The 22570-nt window shown below is 43.7% G+C and overlaps 2 protein-coding genes across 13 annotated transcripts; both read left to right on the plus strand.

Annotated features, from left to right (window-relative positions):
* Positions 1–1937: 1937 nt before the first annotated feature.
* Positions 1938–12108, plus strand: LOC125739577 (palmitoyltransferase ZDHHC16A-like). 11 transcript variants are annotated; one of them, XM_049009837.1, is made up of 16 exons: positions 1938–2256; positions 2457–2491; positions 2628–2662; positions 3704–3906; positions 4204–4385; positions 4484–4558; positions 4654–4899; positions 4977–5171; positions 5542–5630; positions 5781–5809; positions 6628–6761; positions 7194–7289; positions 8341–8426; positions 8601–8724; positions 11416–11486; positions 11566–12108. In XM_049009837.1, exons 7-16 carry the CDS (start codon positions 4693–4695, stop codon positions 11666–11668), a joined length of 1134 nt encoding a protein of 377 aa, XP_048865794.1. In that variant the 5' UTR covers positions 1938–2256; positions 2457–2491; positions 2628–2662; positions 3704–3906; positions 4204–4385; positions 4484–4558; positions 4654–4692; the 3' UTR covers positions 11669–12108. The 11 variants fall into 11 exon arrangements, with proteins under 11 accessions (XP_048865794.1, XP_048865793.1, XP_048865799.1 ...); XM_049009836.1 differs by lacking the exon at positions 4204–4385; XM_049009842.1 differs by lacking the exon at positions 4204–4385 and having other exon boundaries at positions 3704–3834.
* A 137-nt stretch (positions 12109–12245) lies between these two features.
* On the plus strand, positions 12246–22517 carry LOC125739581 (ubiquitin domain-containing protein 1-like). Of its 2 annotated transcripts, XM_049009854.1 has the most exons (4): positions 12246–15272; positions 15820–15948; positions 19700–19927; positions 20616–22517. In XM_049009854.1, the coding sequence occupies exons 2-4, from the start codon at positions 15876–15878 to the stop codon at positions 20996–20998; spliced, it is 684 nt and encodes a 227-aa protein (XP_048865811.1). In that variant the 5' UTR covers positions 12246–15272; positions 15820–15875; the 3' UTR covers positions 20999–22517. The 2 variants fall into 2 exon arrangements, with proteins under 2 accessions (XP_048865811.1, XP_048865813.1); XM_049009856.1 differs by lacking the exons at positions 12246–15272; positions 15820–15948 and adding an exon at positions 15983–17650.
* The last annotated feature ends 53 nt before the right edge of the window (positions 22518–22570 follow it).

Below are 22570 nucleotides of genomic sequence, written 5' to 3' on the forward strand. Positions count from 1 at the left end.
GCCGAATTCACTCAAGAATTAGTTCCATCAAAGAAAAACAAACCTCCAAAACGCAGGACCTTCGATGCAACTGTCTTACTTAGTTCTTTGCGGGTAAGGATCTGAACTTACGGAGGAGATGTGATTTGTGTAAATTTTCCGTCACCTTTGTCTTTAATAAACACGGTGCTTTCTACTTTGATACAAAATAGTAAATAGCGAATTTGAATCTCTCTATCACTTCCATGCTTATCTTCCAGAAGTGATATAACACGAGCAAGCAAACATCAACTTCATTTTCTAAAAGGAAATCAGTTATGCGATTAAAACTCTTCTTGTAGCTGACTGGTCAATACGTTCGGGGCACGTGTAGTTCAACAGTGACATCTGCACAAATAACTAGTTTTAGCATTTATGTAATTGTTTATCTATTGCATATGAGTGGTTGTTAATGTATATATTTGACTTTTTTTATTTGTACATTTTCATAATATATTTTAGAGTCATTTGCACGTTTTGTCCAAACTTTTTTTATAATTCTATAAGTGGCGAAGTATGTACTTTGAATAATTTATTTTGATTTTGATTACTAATAAAATTCCGTTTTAATAAACGATTGACTTGATTTTAATCTCATCTACAACCATGTGTTTTAAAGTAAATGCACGTATTTTATTTAACAAAAGCGAAATATCGCAGTCCCGGGTTTGAGTCTCCGCCTGGGTCCCATGTGTGCGGAGTTTGCATGTTCTCCCCATGTCGTCGTGGGGTTTCCTCCGGGTACTCCGGTTTCCCCCCACGGTCCAAAAACATGCTGAGGCTAATTGGAGTTGCTAAATTGCCCGTAGGTGTGCATGTGTGAGTGAGTGGTGTGTGAGTGTGCCCTGCGATGGGCTGGCCCCCCATCCTGGGTTGTTCCCTGCCTCGTGCCCATTGCTTCCGGGATAGGCTCCGGACCCCCCGCGACCCAATAGGATAAGCGGTTTGGAAAATGGATGGATGGATGGAAATATCGCAGTACTGAACTACATAAAATGAACCATCACAGCAACAACACAATGATCCAGAAATGTAGTCACTACAAGTCTCTCTCTTCTCACTGATGCAGGCGTGACAATGTTTTTTCTTTATTATCATCCGCACTAATGCGTTTACAGTAACGCATGTTGTCGGACAGCGTTGAGAATTTCCTCCCATCTCTGGGAAAAAGATTCACAGTAGTGCGGACGAAGAAAATTTTTGCCTTACGAAACGAAACCGTATTAGTGCGGACGTACCCTCAGGGTTACAGTTAGGGTTAGAGATAGTGAAGAAATATAAAAACACTCAGAGGGAGGTTTGACACTGGTTAAGATCACGAAACAAAGCTATACATTTCATCATTCAATAACATCGTCCCATAATGTAAATGTTTTTTGCAGATAACTAACCATGCATACACATTTCCTGTGTGTTATTCTTCTGCATTATTTTGCAATAAACTTAGTATTTTAATGTTCACATGCATAACATTTTATTTCTGTGGTTTTCAAACTATGGTACACTTCCCTGTGTTACGGCAAGGGACAGCAGGCTGACAAATCGCCATGTCTCATTCCCTATCAGGGTGACAGCTTCGCCGTTTCATAATAAAAATCAATTAACGCCCCTGTCATTCAAAAGCAGTCCCAGTTCCCGGTTACAGAAGCAAACATTCTTATTTCATAAACTTCCCCACATACTTGTAGTGCCATATAGATATGAGTCTGGTCACCTATTATAACAATAACCTTACTGGCATGAGGAGATGGTAGTGGAGATATTCCCTAGGAATTTGCAGTGATGTTTTCATATGCTGTGGCATATCGTGTTTAAATCATACTGGTCTTCGACCATATATCACATCTTAACAGATGTGATCTAGTGAGACAGCCTGCAAGTTCAGCACTACATTCCCCAGAAGCCCGTGCGCCCATACGTTACTTCCCGTTGCACCTTGTCTGATCAGGTCTGGTCATGTTGGCATGGTGTAGTGCAGTTAGTTCCTTGGTTTGTTTTATAGTATTATTATTTATAGGGCATGGACTCTTCCCCTTAGAATACGAATTTTAGTAGAAGTGGGTTTAATTGTATATTTAGTCCGAAACATTGTATCTTGGACATAAGCCTTACTGTGATATCAAGGTTTCTGCCGGTCTTTGATTACTGTTTGTCGCAATCTGCTGGATGCAACCCTTCACAGGCACTGTCATGACCTGAGCAGCTGCTTTCCGACTGCTGGAGTCCCGTCGGTGCTGAGTGAGTACCTCTTCTTCGGGTATTACACCGAGTAGTAACAGTCTGATCACTGACAGTAGCGATTGACCTGAGCGGATAGTATCGTTACGATGAGAAGTGGTCTATTTTTACGCAAAGGATCAGATATAAAATGACATAACCTTATTTTTTAAAATTATACTTGGATTTGTGATGTGTATACGCATCTTTCTTTAATGCAGTGCTTTGGAAAACATTTATCAAAAATCTACGTATGGTGAGTCTATCGTTACGGAACAACATGAATGATGGGATTTGCAGTCTAAAAAGTGAGAATAAATGGCTGTTTCTTTCACCATTTAGCGAATATACGTCTTTCCTAGCCGTTACACCCTTATTCCATTGTTTTACAGGAATGCAGGCAGTCAAGTCGGTACCAACATGAATGGTATGATTAAAAGAGATATAGAAAATAATCCAGCAGCTTTCTGCAGGCAGTATGAAATTACGTCTTCGGGATTGAATTCCGAAACGCAAAGGATCAGATATAAAATGACACAACCTTATTTTTTAAAATTATACTGGGATTTGTGATGTGTATAAGCATCTTTCTTTAATGCGGTGCTTTGGAAAACATTTATCAAAATCTACGTTGTGGACCTGGTATACTGTTTTAATATTTTGGTTATGCCATTGTGGTTTAATTATGGTTTTATGATAAATGAACGATAAGTCAATCGTTTTAGGTCTCAGAGCCCATTCCGTTAAATCGTAGGTACTCTGATGTACAAATACAGCCATAATTTATTATAAAGCCAAATATCAGTGAACTATATCATATTCCTTGGAAGGAGAGAGATGAGACTTATTTAAAGTATTGCAAAATTAATATAAATAGTATTAATAATCCGGGTAATAAGAAATATAAATATATATAAAAATATTTAATATTATGTCGAAAATAAAAATAGTGAAAAAAGTAGACGGTAGAATAAACGTGTCCACTTGATATTGCAGTTTGCCAATATTCATTTCGTATTAACCGCATTTTCTGGCACTGAGATGGGTCCTGTTGTCTTGTAGGCTGTGCACTGAGCCTCATTTTTTATGAAAATCAGAGGGGAGTGTGGTCAGGATTTTGTGAAGATTAATGCAGAATAGTGATGGCATTAGTACTGTAATGGCTGGATGGGGTGGCCTGTGTGTTCTGGAGGCTTATCGTGTTAATCCGAAAAAAGCTTTCTGGGTGTTTTCAGGGGGGAAAAAAAACTGCAGGACAGAAAAGTACTTTTTCTAGGGCAGTAAGGCTGAATGGGTTTGACAGCTATCTGGATCCCAGTATCTGTGTGCAAAGAAAAAATAGATTGTGAGTCTGGAAGCACTCATTGTGGGAAGTAGTCTTCCAAGTGATCTGCTTGTTGGCTTGTTGTAGGTTACAGTGTGTCTGATAAACTACTCATGTAGAGGTTTCTCCCTCCGTTCCCTGCAGTATGATGGAAGATGGGAAGAAGACCCAGATGGTCTGAGCCCTTCCACTCTTGGTGACGGAACATCCCAAGACAGCTATCTGTATGGTGTCCCCATTTGGAGACCTGGAGCCTCCCCATATTTGCTGACCCTGTGAGCTGGATGATAGGCGTGTGTGCTTCCAGCTGGGAGATGAAGAGCAGTGTAGTCTACAATCCCAATAAGGTCTGAGCGGCCTGCTCCAGATAGGAGAGTCGAGGCCATGTTGGCTAAGATACAGGAGGGCTTAGAAAAAACATTCTTACTTCTCAGTGAACATGGCATATTATTAGGCTGATCTTAAGGGTGGTGCCAAGTCTGTTGGCCTAGCAAATATAAAAAAAATAGGAGGGAAAACTAGTTATCTCAGTGTTCAGTATATATCTTGTGGCGTATGGGACTGAAACAGCCATCTACAGTGCAGTACTTTGCATGCATCTATATTGTGCCTCCAATTGCCCATCTCTGTGTTTAATCTAACAGGACCCAGGTGTCTTGTCTCAAGCTTCATATTGCTAATCAGAATCCCCAGCAACATCTAGTAAAGATCCTCCAAAGTTTTTGGGGATCTTATCAAAAAGCTTTTTTTATGCCAAAGGGATTCAGTCTTTTGGGATGTTGACACAAGTGATGTAGACTTTGTTGGACATCGTATTCTGTTTGAGGTGATTATAGGGAACATGTTTCCTTGCAACCTAACAGACTTACAACAAGCAGAGAAGATATACAGAATTGCTTAGCTCAGTTTAATATTCCCTTTCAGGAAATGTTGATTTTTCTCCACCGGCACTGGGTTCTAGATTACCTTGGCGTGGGGTTTGACACTGCTGTCTTGTAGGTGAGACATTTTGATCATGTTCCTGAGACTGAAGTGCTTTACATGTTGTGATGAAATCTTAAAGAGAACCACATTCTGCATTTGGTTTGTTTCAGAGGGGAATTCAGCGCTTGACACGGCTATCCTCCAGCACCATGCGCTTGTTTCTGCGCTGCTTCCGGCTGTGCCCCAGGCGAGGCCGGTTAAGGCTGCCTAGAGGCCTCTGGGATCTGTGGAGTTACAGCAGGCTAGTGCTCAGGTCCCTATACTTCAACACTCTCACGAACTCCGATGTGGTCATGGATTCCCTTTTTGAACCTGTGTTTTGGATCGTGGACCATCTTACTCGCTGGTTTGGCATGGTCAGTGTCAACCTCAGTCACGCATTTTGCCATCCACGTGTTTCTGTGTTTGTAACTTTGTCCCGTCTTTGGTCCAGGTCTTTGTGTGTCTGGTGGTGGTTCTCACCAGCTCCATCCTCATTATCGCCTACTTCTGCCTTCTGCCCATGGTGCTGGACACCTACCCCATTGCCTGGATTGTGTGGCATATCTGCTATGGCCACTGGAACCTGGTGATGATCGTCTTCCACTACTACAAGGCCACAAGGACATCCCCCGGGCACCCTCCACAGGTATAACATTCATTTTGCATGGGGTTTCCAATTTCAGTTCTGGGAAGCTACAGTCCAGTAGGTTTTCTATTCTACCTGGCTTCTGATGAACCACACCCGTTCCTGGTATTTACCTGAGAACAGGTGTGGCTCATCAGAAGCCAGGTAGTATAGAAAACCTACCTGGCAGAAGCTCTCCAGGACTGGAGTTGGAGAGCCCTGTTATACAGGGTAGCCAAATGGGCCTGTGATTGAAAGATCAGAGTGATTTCACTATTGGGCCTTGAGCAAGGCCCTTAGCCCAATTTCCTCCAGTTGCTCCAAGCTTTCTGAATTGTACCTCTTTTGATTAATAGCATTAGCTAAAAAAAATAAATGTCAATGTTTTCAGGTAAAATCTGACATCCCAGCAGTGTCTGTCTGCAAGAAATGTATAATTCCAAAGCCAGCCAGAACTCACCACTGCAGCATCTGCAACAGGTAGCTATATTTTTGCCGTAATTTTACCCACAGAATGAAGTGTTAGCATGTTGTTAAAAGCAAGGTTAATGTGTGTGTGTGTGTGTGTGTGTGTGTGTGTGTGTGTGTGTGTGTGTGTATTAATGTGGTCAAATTCCCGTTCTTCTACAGATGTATTCTGAAGATGGATCATCATTGCCGTATCCTTTTCCTGGAAATGTTTAAAGGCTTGCTCACAATAACAACCACTTCTTGAAAACTTCATTACCTGCTTTCATCCATACAAGCAGTGTAAAATTTGTCTTCCAGTCATGTTTTTATTAAGGCTAAACCAGAGGTGGTTCTAGATTTTCTTTTAAATAAAGCCAATGTAAGGTGCCATATTTAATCATCCATCCATCCATTTTCCGAACCGCTTATCCTACTGGGTCGCGGGGGGTCGGGAGCCTATCCCGGAAGCAATGGGCATGAGGCAGGGAACAACCCAGGATGGGGGACCAGCCCATCGCAGGGCACACTCACACACCAGTCACTCACACACCATTCACAACTACGGGTAATTTAGCAACTCCAATTAGCTGCAACATGTTTTTAGACTGTGGGGGGAAACCGGAGTACCCGGAGGAAACCCCACGACGACATGGGGAGAACATACAAAGGCAACAGTGTGAGGCAACAGTGCTAACCACTGCACCATCATGCCGCCCCATATTTAATCAGCTAATCCTATTATTTCTGTTTTGTATATGAAGTTTTTCCTTTCTGAGGTTATTTAAAAAAAAAAACCTTTTATATGTAACAGGTTTTGCCATGAATATAGCCCTAGCTCCTTCCATGGTGTCACACTGCTTATTACGTAGTTAACTCGCACAGATAGTGCCGTTTTGAACAGACCAGGAGAATGGTGGTCATAAGACGCCAGACATACATTCCACTGCTCCCATTCTTAATTATCATGTGTAAAGACTGTTGCCAGGAGATTCCCTGTTTCTTCCTTGATTGAATGCAACACCTTCAGCCTGGTTGAACAACTGTGTGGGTCACTTCAACCACCGCTACTTCTTCTCCTTTTGCCTCTTCATGACCCTGGGCTGTATGTACTGCAGCATTAGCGGACGCTACCTGTTCTTGGATGCTTACAGGGCCATACAGGTGAGTTGACTAAGTATGACATGGAGAAGAGCTGTGGATTTACCTGAGAGGTTCTAAAACACCGGGATCAATGAAGTACATCTAATCTAAAAGCTTTTTACAAGGCCAAATACCATCTACTATGCAATTTAATCACAGCAACCACAAAACCTTCATCCATTCAGCAGGTTTAAACTCAGTTGCACATTCACAGACTCTGGTTTAGACAGCCTTCAACTCCTACATATACCTAACCAAACTATTCTTAGATGTGTGATTGTGAAATGCTCTACTTGGGTAACTTGGAACACTAAGATGTAAACAGCCAGTTCCACATTCATCTCCTTTGCAGTGTAGCATCACAACGCCCTCTGTCCACATTTGGCACCGAGAGATCCCCAAAACTGCTGCCGTTAAACGAGTCTTTGCGTTGTGTTCACGTTGTGCCACTAGCGCTTCAAGAGCTTGGACGTGGAGCCGCAGGGGGTGCCCGTGACTGGGGTTGGGTGGCTTCTTGGTGTCCTACCTCCTGGATCTGCACCTGGGCAGGTATTACAGAGGCCCGGCAGTCCACTGCTCAGTAATCCCGTTCGGTGTTTATACTCTAGAAGAATTTGATTAATCTGCTCAACCTCACCACTACACTTGTCCATTCTGTCCATCTAAATTGGCTTGACCAAATGAAGTTGAGGGTTTTTTTTTTTAAAAACCATGATCTTGAAAGTGAAGGTATCATGCCAAATGGAGATAATTGCATGTTTGTTTTATTTGCCTGTTCCATGTTGGACAGAAGGATGTCCCTGTCATTCAGCGTTTCGGTGTCATCCAAGCACGTGTTCGGCCCCAAGTATAACCACTTTGAGTTGCCGTCTATGTCAATGTGACCTCCTCTGCATCCGACTGGTCATGACCTGAGGAGTCGGTTTGTAGAGTGTGCGTCCACTGTTGTGAGGGCTGCCCGGTTTTCTGGATATGGCAGGATGTCATCGTCAGAAACCGGTGAACACACTGGATCGCTTTGGCGATCTCACTTTGCACTGCCAGTACTATTTAGAGTTATAGCACAGTTATGGTAAAGGAAGACTCCTCCTGTACTGCCGGTAGTGTAGACGTTTAATGCATGTTTGTGTTTCACAGTGTCGCTGTCACTCTGTACAGGGTGGTTTTCCGCATTACCTTTAATGTACTTTTACTTGTACGTGTAGATCACAGGTGTGCTGTAGTCAGTCAGTGCTAGTAAAGCAAAACAACAGAATAATTCATGAATCATGTAGTTAAATTCCATCCATCCATTTTCCAAACCGCTTATCCTACTGGGTTGCGGGATGATTATATAAATTGTATAGGCTAAATATTGAACCAGTTTCTAACAGGTAAAAATACATTTTAATGCAGTCGAAGAGTCTTCAGTTGGTACGTGGTTGAAAATTATATCAATTTAAAGTTTTCACTTTTTACTTGTTGAAATTTCTCCGTTCCAAACTATGTCCACTTGAACACCAGCTTATACAGTCTGCTGTGAAAGGCGTCCCATCGGGCCAAATTTGGGAAGGAGCACAATTGCGTATATTGGCTGCATAATTCTTATTTATTTTTCTAGAGCTATTATAAGACTCCACCTCCGCCTTTTACCTTTAAGGACAGGATGTTTCACAAGAGCGTCATTTATATGTGGGTGCTAACAAGGTGAGTCATTTCTACAAGATCCTGTGTATTCAACCCAAAGCAACAGCTTAAATAAAAAGGTTGGAATTAAAGCAGTTAATTGTTCAAGAATTAAGACAGATACAACCTCTGCTGAGAACTATAAACATCTTAATACGCTTTGTTGTGTGTGTGTGTCATTCGTCCTCCCTGTAGTACGGTGGCGCTAGCCCTAGGGGGCCTGACACTGTGGCACGCTATGCTGATCTCTCGTGGTGAGACCAGCATCGAGAGGCACATCAACAACAAAGAGACTCGACGCTTGCAGAAAAGTGGCAAGGTAGGGTGGGTGTCTAGATTTCAGTTATTGTAAACGCACACAATGCGTTTCCCGAAACATTCTTAATACTATGTAGTTCTTAAGTTCTGCCTTAAGTTGTCTCTTAATGTTCCGGCGTGTTTCTCAAAACATGATTACAATCTTCGTTAGGTTTCACTCTGAATGCGCAGCAAATTGGCCTCAGTAACACGCGGATCGATGATGAATGATTTGGAACACACAGTTGATTATGTATTTATTTATTAATTAGGAAGGATGTGGGTGGGTTCTGCCGATATCGGGATGGACGCGGTCCCCTATTTCTGATGCCCCTGGAATGCATAGATCTCACTAAATATACCCAAGTCACAGTATATCAAAACTTTGGTTCATTTTATATACATACATACACACACACACACACACACACACACACACACATGCATATATTTACCAGCCACTTTATTAGGTACACCTTGCTAGTACCGGGTTGGACCCGCTTTTGCCTTCAGAACTGCCTTAATCCTTCATGGCATAGATTCAACAAGGTACTGGAAACATTCGTCAGAGATATTGGACCATATTGACATGATAGCATCACGCAGTTGCTGCAGATTTGTCGGCTGCACATCCATGATGCGACTCTCCCGTTACACCACATCCCAAAGGTGCTCTATTGGACTGAGATCTGGTGACTGTGGAGGCCATTTGAGTACAATGAACTCATTGTCATGTTCAAGAAAACAGTCTGAGATGATTTGAGCTTTATGACATGGTGCATTATCCTGCCTGAAGTAGCCATCAGAAGATGGGTACACTGTGGTCATAAAGGGATGGACATAGTCAGCAACAATACTCAGGTAGGCTGTGGCGTTGCAACGATGATCAATTAGTACTAAAGGGCCCAAAGTGTGCCAAGAAAATGTCCCCCACACCATTACACCCCCATCACCAGCCTGAACCGTTGATACAAGGCAGGATGGATCCATGCTATCATGTTGTTGACGCCAAATTCTGATCCTACCATCTGAATGTCGCAGCAGAAATCGAGACTCATCAGACCAGGCAACATTTTTCCAATCTTCTATTGTCCAGTTTCGGTGAGCCTGTGCGAATTGTAGCCTCAGTTTCCTGTTCTTTGCTGACAGGAGTGGCACCCGGTGTGGTCTTCTGCTGCCGTAGCCCATCTGCCTCAAGGTTCGACGTGTTGTGCGTTCGGAGATGCCCTTCTGCATACCTTGGTTGTAATGAGTGGTTATTTGAGTTACTGTTGCCTTTCTATCAACTCGAACCACTCTGGCCATTCTCCTCTGACCTCTGGCATCAACAAGGCATTTTCGCTCACAGAACTGCCGCTCACTGGATGTTTTCCTTTTTTCGGACCATTCTCTGTAAACCCTAGAGATGGTTGTACGTGACAATCCCAGAAGATCAGTAGTTTCTGCAATACTCAGACCAGCCCGTCTGGCACCAACAACCATGCCACGTTCAAAGTCACTTAAAATCACCTTTCTTCCCCATTCTGAAGCTCGGTTTGAACTGCAGCGTTTCATCTTGACCATATCAACATGGTAAATGCATTGAGTTGCCACCATGTGATTGGCTGACCAGTAATTTGCGTCAACAAGCAGTTGGACAGGTGTGCCTAATAAAGTGGCCGGTGTGTGTGTGTGTGTGTGTGTGTGTGTGTGTGTGTGTGTGTGTGTGTGTGTGTGTATAATATATATATATATATATATATATATATCTAATATATATATATATATATATATATATATATATATATCTAATATATATATATATATATATATATATATATATATATATATATATATATCTAATATATAACTGGAATTGTCCTTAGTAGTCCACACTCAATCACACATTACTTTCTCTTATGTTAAGACAGTAATGCAGCTTTTCTTTCTGTTATTGTACCATTGCTTGTCCCTAAATCAATGACAAGCATACATATTGGTGCACGCAGGTGTTTTATAGAAGGAGTAAAAATAAAATGATCATACTACAATCTGAGGAGGCAGGTTTGTGCACCCAATCGGCGAAAGTCTTATTTACAGTTAGATGATTCAATTTGTTTACTTTGTATTTTATTTTTAGCTTCTCCCCAATTCTGATTAATGCAGTATTTTTAAGAATTCCTGCAGTGTTTTATTTAAAAAGAACACCACTTTCTCTCATGCAGCAGTCAAGCAGTTGCTGCATGGAGGGACTAATCAATTCTCGAGCCATTGATGTCAACCAATCAGGTGTTCTGGCACCTATTCTCACTTAAGAAGCTCTCCATTAAGCAATCTCTTACGAGACTGGGAAACAGAGATAGGAAAAGCAATGCCTTTCGTAAGATATATCTTTAGAGTCTTCGTAAGATGCTAAGAGTCATCATTATCGGGAAATGTACCCATAGGTGTTTTTCAGTACCAAGACCGGTCTTGCTAGCTTGCCTTCTAGGAATGAATTTGGGCCGCAGTGAATCATGGGATTGGTCTCATTCGGCGAGGATGCGACCCATGTATCGTTGATATATGGGGTGGCGCAAGAATGACATCCAGGGATTTTTACACTGGATACTTCTGTTCCTCAGTATTGGAACTGGTCTTTGGCAATGTAAGAATGTAAAGCGGGTCCACGAGAACACAATACGATGAAGTACACATATCAAGAAACACCGACGTTTATATTGCTTCTCCGCAGGCTTTCAAAAATCCATTTAATTATGGCCGACTGAACAACTGGAAGGTGTTCTTTGGTGTAGAGAAGAGGAGGTGAGCCCCAGTATCTTCAGTATCTCTGGAAGGAGGCCTGTTCCAGGTGCTGTGAGTGACTCGTTGTTCTCTCTTGCAGCCATTGGCTGACACGTGTACTGCTGCCCTCCAGCCACCCACCATATGGCGATGGACTCACCTGGGAGCTCTCTCTGCACAGGAAGGACCCAATTGAGGTCTGACCACAGACGCATGCTAAACATGCCCAGCTCTTTGACCCTTCAGAATCGCCTTTGGGAAGACGGCAGTAACTGCAGAGCCTGTACTGCCTTGCCTCACCAGTTGGGGCACCAGTGGGCCTCCATTCAAGAATGGGGCATTCCTTGCGCATCTAAATGCGTAGCACTGTAAACGTTGACCACACATCTCCTTCCTTTGCTGGAGGCCTGACGGGGAGCTTCATGCTGCTGAATTCCCAAGAGGCTTTGCCAAAGAGTGGGTAAGAGCTTCCTAGTCATCAGGAAGAAGAGGCTGAGTAACTGTTTACTGTGGTGCGTTGGCACCTTGTACTGGCACACTAAAGGATCACATGCAGGAATATGAGGAGCACTGTTCTCTTCACTGGTTATTTGTACTCGATCTGTATTTGATCCAATTAAATGTGTTTTTCCATAATTTTTAATCACACTGTTATATTTTTTGTTTTTGTACTGCACAGTCCCATATGTAGGGATTAAACAGCATCAAAGTGTCTTCAGAAAGGACAGATATTAAAGATATTAAAGGGGTCAAGGAATCTGATCTGCTATGTTAGCAGAAGCAGATCAGCCTCCTATTGAAACACCTTTATCATTTGCAGGGAGGTTTTGCTGCATTTGTAAAAAATATTAAAGTAATTGATGGAAACTGGAGGATTATTTGAAATGGTAGCTAGTCTGTAGACAGCCAGCCCCTCAAATGGCACCTATGCTGCTGGATAAGCTGCATTATGGGTATCATATCCTCTTTTATCACAGCTTTGGTATTCTCCAGTTTGGATTGAAATGTAGCCTTTCTGACAGTGCAAGACTGAATACAGCGTCAACTGAACTACCACCTTCCCCGGGCAAGCATTCCAATATTAATGTGGGATCAGAACTTTTCCAGCTGTTGTTTACATGTCTATGATTATGAATTTGCTGAATCCGTGTTTTGTGTGGATAGACCAGCAGAGGGCAATGTATACACTCCTATGACACTTATGCAACACTTCAGCATGTACAGGAGTTTGACAGTGAAACTCCTGGTTTTAGACTATAATGATTTATTAGTATGGTGTTGGGCCTGCTCCTGTACTGCATCAGTTCATTCTGAGAATGAGAGATTGAAGTCCTGCACAGCCTCCAGAGGGATTTTGAGCCGTTCCTCTTGCAGAACAGTAACCAGGTTACTGTGTGATGCTGGTGGAGGAAAATGTTTCCTCCAAAACACCTCAAAGTGGCTCTGGTGACTGCAGACTGTGGGAGATGCTCAACTTCACTTTCATCAAACTACTGCCACCAGCCTTCCTGATTGTATTGGTGCATTATCATTTTGATACCGGGCACCACCTTCAGGGTACAATGTTTGAACCACTGGGTGAACATGGTCCTCCAGAATGATTCAGTAGTCCTTGGCTTGACGCACTGATCTAGAACAAATAGTGGGTCTAGGGCAGTGTATTTCAACCTTTTTTGAGCCAAGGCACATTTCTTACATTGAAAAAATCCCACGGCACACCACCAACCAAAAATGTTACATAATGACACTCTGTAGCCTAGTAATGAGAAAATAGCCTCTCAGTTTATTTATACTCTCAGTGTGAAACCTGAGCCTGTTTGGATAAACACAAAGCTGATATTCTGGCAGGAATAGAAGACGGAGCCACAATTCTCTTCCTCAACAGCTCTCAGTCTCTCTCTCTTTTTAGTTTTTTATATGAGTCAGGCTTGAAAAACTCAGCTCACACAGATATGTTGTGGAAAATGGGAGCACAATGATCCCCCGCCTATTGCAGGGGGTTACTGTAATGTTGAAATAGCTTTACATAATTATTCCAATGTCATATTATTTGCAAATAATAATTATTAAAGTTTTTTAGACCAATTAAGTGAAATTGGATAAATTCCCACGGTACTCCTTACAATCTCTCACGGCACACTAGTGTGCTGCGGCACGGTAGTTGAAAATCACTGGTCTAGGGAATACCATGGTATTACAGCGCATATCATCACCCTGTGCTGCACCCCGGGTATGCAACAGTCTGAGTGGTAAGCCTCTGTGGGGCTTTTCCACTGCGTCTGCCAGGTGTACAAAAGACGGTGAAGGTGGATTCATCAGAGAACAATACATGTTTCACATTGTCCACAGTCCAAGATGGCACTGCTGGTACCATAGAAACCGACGTTTGGCACTGGCATGAGTGACCAGGTTTGGCTATAGCCTGGGGATGAATACTGACCCTGTGGAGCTCCCAACAAACAATTTTGGTGGAAACGGGAGTTGAGGTGCACATTTAATTCTGGAACGAGTTGGGCAGCTGTTGTTTTATGTTTTGGATACAATCCAGGGTAGTACCTGGACGTCCCTTTCAGACCGCTTCCACTTGCATCCAGTTACTCCTGTTGGATGTGGTCCATCCTTCCTGGTGGTATGCCGACATTACCCTGGTTACCATGGCTCTTGATATACCACAAAGATACACCACTTGATATACCTGGTCGCAGATGCGTACCAACAATTTGTCCCCTTTTGTCCTATTTGAACTCTGATACATCTCCCAAATGTTATGCGGATTGCAATATTTTATGTACGGCTGTGCTACTGCTCTGCTAATTCAACCTTGAGACTCTGCTCTTACAGATGGAATGTGTGATCAGTGAAGACTGGACACCAGGCCGCTCATACATAGGCGTTAACATTATTTTGGCTAGTGTTTGTTTCATTGTCCAACTCCTGTATATCCAGACATGGTTGATCAGTAATAACATTCTATACAAGTCAATGGGCTAAAATTCATTCTTCGTTTACATGCGGCGCAGGAAATCTCAAAGTTGGACATGAGCACATTTGTCAGGTTTTTGGAGGAATGGTTTCAGCATATCTCTTGTATGATTAACACACCTCCATGCATGGGACAGGTCATATAATGTAAGTCCTTAAAGTCAAATTGAATTAATAGGTCTGTTAATGGTTTATAGTATAAAAACAAATGAAGTTGTGTTTGTGCATGCCTGCGTGCGTCATTCAAACGTGCACAGTATTATGTAACAAAGCCTGTCAGCCTTAGATCACACTGAAATGAGCAGTACAACAACGCGTTTTTTTTGCCTGATATCTCATAACATGCCTTATTTTCTGAAGTATTATTTACGACACAATTACATGTAAATAATTATACAGAATATCCATGTGATGCTCTATAATCTCCACCCTAAATGGTTTATATTATTCTTCCTGAGCAAATGCAAGTGGAACACTATTTTGCCGTTAATCTACCGAAAACCTGGCCAGAGGTGCCCTTTTTAAAACAATTCACCATTTGTGGTTCTAAATGCAAACTGAGCCTGAAACCCTCCAGTATTGTGCAACGGGTTACCCCGTAGTTGTTATTGCGCCAAAGTGACACTGACCTGTGCTAAACGTGCCCCCTATGACGTGCGTAATTGTGTCGGTGATCCGTAGTCAACACCTTGACTGGTGTTGCGCATGCGCGTTTCAAAGCCCCCCCCCCATCCCACCAGGAAGGAAAAGGAACGGGAGCCTGGATGGAGAGAAGCAGGGAAAGAGTGAAAATCCCACAAAAGCTGGACTTCTACGCTCGTCCAGGTACATATTGCATTTTGCGGGCAATAACATGAAATAGGCTGCCTGCCGGCGAGCCGTATGTGGGTCTCCGGGAAGGTGAACTTTTCCAGCTAACCTACCTTTTTGGGAATTAAGGTAGATCCTCGAGAAAGCTGTCAGGGCGAAAGTTAGGTTGACGATGCTGATAAGCTGTGTAATGCACGTTAGCTTTGCCCCCTACGCAGCGCTATGCACCCCCGCACATCTCTGCAGATGTGACCGCAGGCTGGTGTACAGCGCGCGCGCGACCTGACAGCTGCGGCTGTGTTCGCGCTGTGTGCATAAGTAAAATAAGTACATCATCCCGGAGTGTAGTAATTAGCTAGCAAGCAGATTATTAGCCACCAACACGAAGCCGCTTCGCTGGTCTTTTGTTTAGCAAAAAAGTCGGCCAAGAAAGAATCTTGTGCTGGTAATAAGTGGCTTTATTATCTGCTGGTATGACGGCTGCAGGTATAAGTAGTTCAGTGTCACTTTGCGCGATTCATTACCGTATTTTAAGATCTGGCTGATTGATCACCCGAAATAGGTATGGCTTTCATGGCTGATTGAGATGCTGATTGGGATCCACCTCATCTGACAACCATGGGAGGTTGTATTGGAAGAGAAGGTGGGAACAGATCCAGGACCGGTAGACGAAATGGGAGAAAGGGGGGAGGTAAGCTTCAGCCGTGCCTCGTAGGTCGATGGCCTGGTGGTAAATTCTCCAGGCTTATGTGTTGCAGTTGGGCGTTCACATCTCTTCGTGAGATTAGGAAACGTCTGTGTTAGTTACCACGTTAGATGTTCTGTCCCTTCACACAGAATTTAAAGGTACTGAAGTTATGGTACTCATGATCTCTTGACATGTTAAATGCCTCTTCGTTAACAGTGTTAACCAGTCTTCACTAGTAAGAATGAATGCATATTCTGATATACCTATTACTGAAGCTCACCATGCTGGATGGCTGGTATATTTCTTGCATTGGTTTTTTTCCCCCAGAAGTAAGATAGTACAGTGGGTGTGGCCTAACATCTCTAGGATTAGGTGTTTTAATGCCAGTGATCCTCCCGTATTCTGCAGATTTCCCTCTGTAGTCCAGTGACATGCATTTAGGTTATTTAACATAGAGTTTGAGTGATTGTGTGAAGGTGCCCTACAATAGACTGGCATCATGCCCAGGGTCCATCCCTGCCTTGTGCCCTGTGCTCGTGGGCAAAGGCTCCACCCCCTGTAGTTGATAAGTGTTTAGAAGATGGATGGATTGTTTCTTTCCCCTTTGTACTATTTAAGAGAAGTAGTCATTACTGAAGTTCATAATTATAATATTGTATAATTTGGCTATCAGTGTTGGACATTTAAACCAGGATAAAATTAACTGCAGCCATAATCTCTTTCATTTGAAAATCCCTAGCAGCTGTAGCAGCTGGGGCTGCTCAATTATGACAAGAATCATAATCATGTTTGACTTAGCCAAAGTCACAATTAAAATTAAAATCTGATTAATTGCCCAGCCTGACTATTAACTCTGCTTGTGTGGTATGATGGTAATATGGTATTTTGAAATCAAAGCTATACATTGAAATGTATGATGGAGGCCCCCAACTCCACCCCACCCCGGTCAGCAAATTTTATTGCCAAGATTGCGACGTAGCAGAATAGTGTTGCTTCTGAGAATACAATCACAATACTATATGACGGTTTGAATAATTAGATACCACCCAAACCCACTATATACCCTGTTTCCCACGTGTCATTTGGTTTGGGGAATCATTTAAAAAAATGTTTCAATTATTCTTCCCCGTTTTCCTCATTGCTGTGCGCTGTGTCCCTTTGCTGGTATAACCTGGTCGTGAATGAACGGTGCTTGCTCAGGGTCACCATGACCTGTGTCCAGGCTTTACAGCCATGGGATTTTTTTTGATACTTGTTTTGAGGTGTGTCTAATGGGATCAGGGCTCCTCCAAGCACAGGCAGGTTTAACTGTGTCTGCTGAATAGGCAGTGCAGCCTGGTGCTTAAATTGATCTATTTCTGTGGCCTCTTTTCAAATGTCACTGGGTTCAGGCACACTAGCAAGAGTGATTGTGGGGTTCTAGCGCTGTAGTCCCGGGAGTTAGGGTACCATTACCACTTCTTCGATACTGAAGGTATGTCCTACTGTTCAGGGAATTCTCTGTAAGCTATTTTCAGATTTAATAGCTGTTTACAGTAAATTTATTTTGGGTGAGGACAGCTTTATAACCTGGTGGTTGGAGTGGAGTGGTTGGATGTCACTTTCAGCAGTGCTGGGATTTTAGCTGCTGCCTACTTAAGGAACATCACGATGGGTGTCAGCCATTCTGTGAGCTACAGTCCCACAATCGCTGTTGTGCTGAAAAGTAAGTGATCCCATGTTGGTGGTGATATTTTGACAGTAAGTACTTTGTCGGTAAGTGTGAAGCATTGGGAGTTGAGGCTGGTTATTCTGATGATCTATAACCTGGCCAAGGTATTGATACTTGGTCTCTCGTAGTAGTCATGCTTGCTCTGTGGTCTGCCATTTGCTGGGGCAGTCTGTATTTCAGTCTGTCTAGTTCTTCCAGGCCCTCACGCTGGTGCAGTTTGGGTGGGGTGCTCATTGTGGAGTAGTATATATGTGCAGCTTCAAAGATCTCCTCAGTTTGCTGGGTCAGAGCCAGGGGCTGAGTGACGGAGTGTCTGTTTGTTTAACCTTGGGGCGGAACGCTCTTCCGTGTCGCCCCGGGCGCATGGAAACTTCCAGCCCTTTGCGTGTGAAGTGACTTTGGTGGGTGGCCATTGCTGGGCTGGGCCACCAGGGATCCCATGGCTGAGTTATGGCCGATTCTTTGCTTAATAGAAACAATTGCATTCAGTTAGAATGAGAACGGGCCTGGCAGTCCTCTCACTTTTCTTGGTTAGCGACTGTCCTGTTTTTATTTGCATTATTTTAATACGACCAAGTATCTCAGGGTGTCAGAAAAATCTGAAGAGTGCCAGCAGTGGGGATTCTTCCCAGATCCGGTAGAGTCGGTAGCAGTGCTCTTGGCTGCTTGGGGAGATGGAGGCATGCAGTAACTCCATGGCTTGGGTGGCGCCTAATGATGCATGAATGACTGGATGCTTCTGCAGGAGTTTGTGGAGGCTCAGCCAGCCTTCACATTGATAGTCAGCTTCAGCACTATAGCCTGTTCCGTCATGGTGTCAGGTGTTATGTCAGGTTACTCAGGTGTGATGATCAGTTTGGCGTCCATGGCAATAAGAGCACACAAACATACACACATGCCTTTTGAATCATTTGCTTGTGGTTCTATGTTTCCCAAACACTCCCAACCTAAGTGATGTTTACTTGTTAGTTTAGTGCAGTGTTTCCCAACCCAGTTCCCTGGGACCTATATCCGGTGTATTCGCCTGGTCTTCTAGGTGCAGACTGAGGAGCACTCTCGACTTTTTGGGTTTTCAGTAGCTAGACAATGTCAATTAATTCTAGTGGCTTCATGCCCTTCCCTGAATTCCTTGACATTTTAGGAGATGGTGGAAAATCCCATGGTGCCTGATTACTGTCTGTAATCTTCTGTGCTATAAATAGATCTTTTTCACCAATGCCTGGGATGGATGGTTGCCATGACAGCAGAGATTAGAGAGGGTGGAGCAGACCGTGCCCAGTGTTTGTACACAGTGAGCTCCCTGTCCTGGACTGGAGGGTGGGGCTGTGGGGGAGTAGAGCTTTCCGTTAGTCAGAAGTAACCACAAGGGTATCAATGAGTTTCAGATTCCAGGAAGAGAAACTATTGTGTCTTTTTAGGGTGTAATTTTAATTATTAGCTTAAACATTGCTAGAATTTACTGAAAAAGACTTCATTAATAGAGCTGAACATAGTGGCTGACACTAGGCCTATACTAATCAGCTGTTTTAGTCTATATTTAATATAATCACTAATATCTTATAAATGACTATCATCTGAAACGGTGGGATGGCTCAGCACAGCTTGAGTACTGTACCAAATTCTCCAAATGGGTTACAGGGTCAGCAGCTATATGACTGTAATTCTCAAGACATTGTGTGTCAGGTGTGAATTAGTCACTAAATATAAGACCAGATAACTGCAAAACCAGCAGCTTTGTTCATCATTCACCAGGAATTCATGCTATAGTTGGGAATGCAAGTTGTAGCCGGGAATGCATGATGTAGCCATGAATGATTGCATAGCTTGGCCGCCAGACAGGATGCTATAGGTTCACATAGCGTGGGCAGTGCCTTCTCGGGGTCCACCCCAGTAATGAATGAGCGTCACCCAAACATGCAGCCCTTACCCAGGTGCATTAACGGGCCCGTGCTTTCCTGCCCAGTCGCAGCTCAGTTATAACTCCACCTGCGACTGCCCGTATGCTTGCTGGTGACCATAATGTTTGGCTGCGGTTCCATACAGGACGCAACGAGCCCTTGAAGAAGGAGAAGCCCAAATGGAAGAGTGAGTTCCCCATGACTGAGGGCCAGCTGCGCAGCAAGCGGGATGAGTTCTGGGACACGGCGCCGGCCTTTGAGGGCCGCAAGGAGATCTGGGACGCGCTGAGGGCGGCAGCGATAGCCCTGGAGAGCAATGACCATGAGCTGGCCCAGGCCATCGTGGATGGAGCTAGCATCACACTGCCGCATGGTAGGTCGCAGAGTCAGCCCATAGTTTGCTTTTCACATGATGTGTAAGGCTAATAGGGTTGCAAAAGGGCACAAATTTTCCATGAGAATTAGGGCTGCAAAGGGCCAGAAATTTTCAGTAAATTTCCTGAAACTTCCCAGAAATTTTCCATGGAAAGTTAAGCTGGGGAATTTTTTAAATATTGAGCTATCAGATATGGCAAAGATAGCAAACTTTATGAATAATGCAACATAGACTATGACTTATTAGCAGTGTGTCTTGATGCAGATGCTTATTTTTAAGTGTTTTTATGCACACATAATTACTCAGGGGGCGGCATGGTGGTGAATGATGCGTGAGTGTGCCCGGCGATGGGCTGGCCCCCCATCCTGGGTTGTTCCCTGCCTCGTGCCCATTGCTTCCAGGATAGGCCCCGGACAGTAGGATAAGCGGTTTGGAAAATGGATGGATGGATAATTACTCAGATTGCATGATATCACTGTTAGTGCCATCAACTACATTTAAGTTCCCTGTCATAGGCTAACCTGCATTTTTGCAAATTTCTAGTTCTCATTAATTCCCATATATTCCCATTAATTGTCATGTAAAGTTTTCCAACTTTTTCCAAATTTTGCAACCCTATTGGTTAATAATTCCTTATGTCCATACCAAGCTAAACTCCTGTGTCTTCATCATGTTCATCATGTAGGGTCTCTCTCCGAGTGCTACGACGAGCTGGGTAACCGTTACCAGTTGCCAGCATACTGTTTGGCGCCTCCAGTCAACTTGATCTCAGAGCGCTGTGAGGAGGAAGTGGTGGAGCAGCCCGAGCCGCAGGTCACCCACAAGAGGGAGTTCCAGCTGAAGGTGCGGCTCTCCACAGGCCGGGACCTGCGGCTCACTGCCAGCATGGCCAACACCATTGGCCAGCTGAAGAAGCACCTGCAGGCCCAGGAGGACATCGACGTTGCTCACCAGCGCTGGTTCTTCTCAGGCAAACTGCTCACAGACAAGACTCGCCTGCTGGACACCAAGATTCAGAAGGACTTTGTTATCCAGGTCATCGTGAGCCAACCCACTGTTCCCAAATGAGTTTGGGTGGATTGGGTTTGGTTAGGGGGGTCCTCTTGGCTCACTGGCTGTGGTGCTTTTTTCTTGGGGGCACATTGCACAGGTTAAAGGGTGGGGCTACCAGGGACAAGCAAACCGCTCCGGAATTTTCTGAGAAACTGCACCGGGGTGGAATCCCACACGCCATGCAGGCCAGTTGTCCCCTTAGTCTCTCAGGGACTGTGTGTACTGAGACCTCCCCTTTTATTTATGATGCGTACCCCAAGTGTGTGCTTGTTCAAATACAAGACAATAGCAGGTGACAGAGAAGCGGATGGAGTTCAGGGCTGGGGCAGTGGGCTGCAGGCAGCATCAGGGCCCAGGTGCTGGCAACTCTCAAAGGGAAGCATGTGAATGTACTCCTGGAGGCTGCTGGAGCAGCCTGACTTTGTTCACGACTGTCTGTGTAAGGAGGGAAGGAGAAAGTGCTCCCAAGCCTTCTTCTTATTGAGCCCTTTCTCTAACAATTCAGGTTCAGGATGTATGGTAGATGAGTGAAGGGATGTCTATGCAGTCGCTCTGGGGGATTCTCACCTCTCTGCTCCACAGTTCTCCACGGTTCTCCATGGTTTTGTGTCTTGATGTCTTCGCTGCTATTCCCCAAGGATCAAGGAACATTGAGGCCAACTGGCCTTTGGAGATCTATGAGATATTAGTCACTTTGAAAAGCACGCCAGTGCAGCCAGTGATTCCACTGAAACGACAAGCCATCGATATGAATCCCGTGTGTGTCAGTGACGCTTCCTGTGTTTTCCCAGAGTATCTCCTAAATTACTGTCTGATGTTCTCTTCTGCTTTCCTCTGCTGTGAGCATCACAGTGCACTTCTTTAAAACTGTCACTGCACATGCTAGAGTGCACAGATCCGCATTAATGTACGTCCGATTCGCGTGACTCTGCATTGCAGGTCAAGGACTTCAGCCCACCTACATTCATAATCATTACGAGTCTAGTCCTAATACCTTGAACAGATTGCACTTGATATTATTTTTGAAGTCACATAATAATACTGTACAAAGTGGTTCTGTAAGCATATAGCACATTTGTAGCATGTAACAGTCTCATTAAATCCTTCAATATCCAAGTGGAATATCAGACCACAAGTAGAGTCCCTCTGTTTAACCGTACAGTCCTGTGGGTACAGCGATACACATCTTCACATTTCTGAACACTTTGAGTCTACATTTGCATTGCTGCTTAATTCACATTAAATAATCACTTCATGTTCCTGTGTTAGTGTGTTGAAATGTTTCTCTTAAAGGTCATGATCTTATCATCAGTGTGTGGAATGAAGTGTTGAGGTAGTGTCTTTTTTTACAATAAACCCACTAAGGGAAAGCGATTGCTTAATTTAAATTGTAGATCTTTTCTGTCCTTGATTTGAAAGGGTGATCAAGGGGCAGTTTCCTGACATTTGACAAAATGTAAAGGAATACAACCCTGTGTGTTTAGAATGCTTTAAGGATGTAACTGGAATATTAAAAGATGATTTCTAAATTTAATGTGTAGTTTTTTTAACGTGAGTATGTAAAACAGACTCAGTCATATTTTAAAC

The sequence above is a fragment of the Brienomyrus brachyistius genome, chromosome 3 (assembly GCF_023856365.1).
Source record: "Brienomyrus brachyistius isolate T26 chromosome 3, BBRACH_0.4, whole genome shotgun sequence".
Lineage (NCBI taxonomy): Eukaryota > Metazoa > Chordata > Actinopteri > Osteoglossiformes > Mormyridae > Brienomyrus > Brienomyrus brachyistius.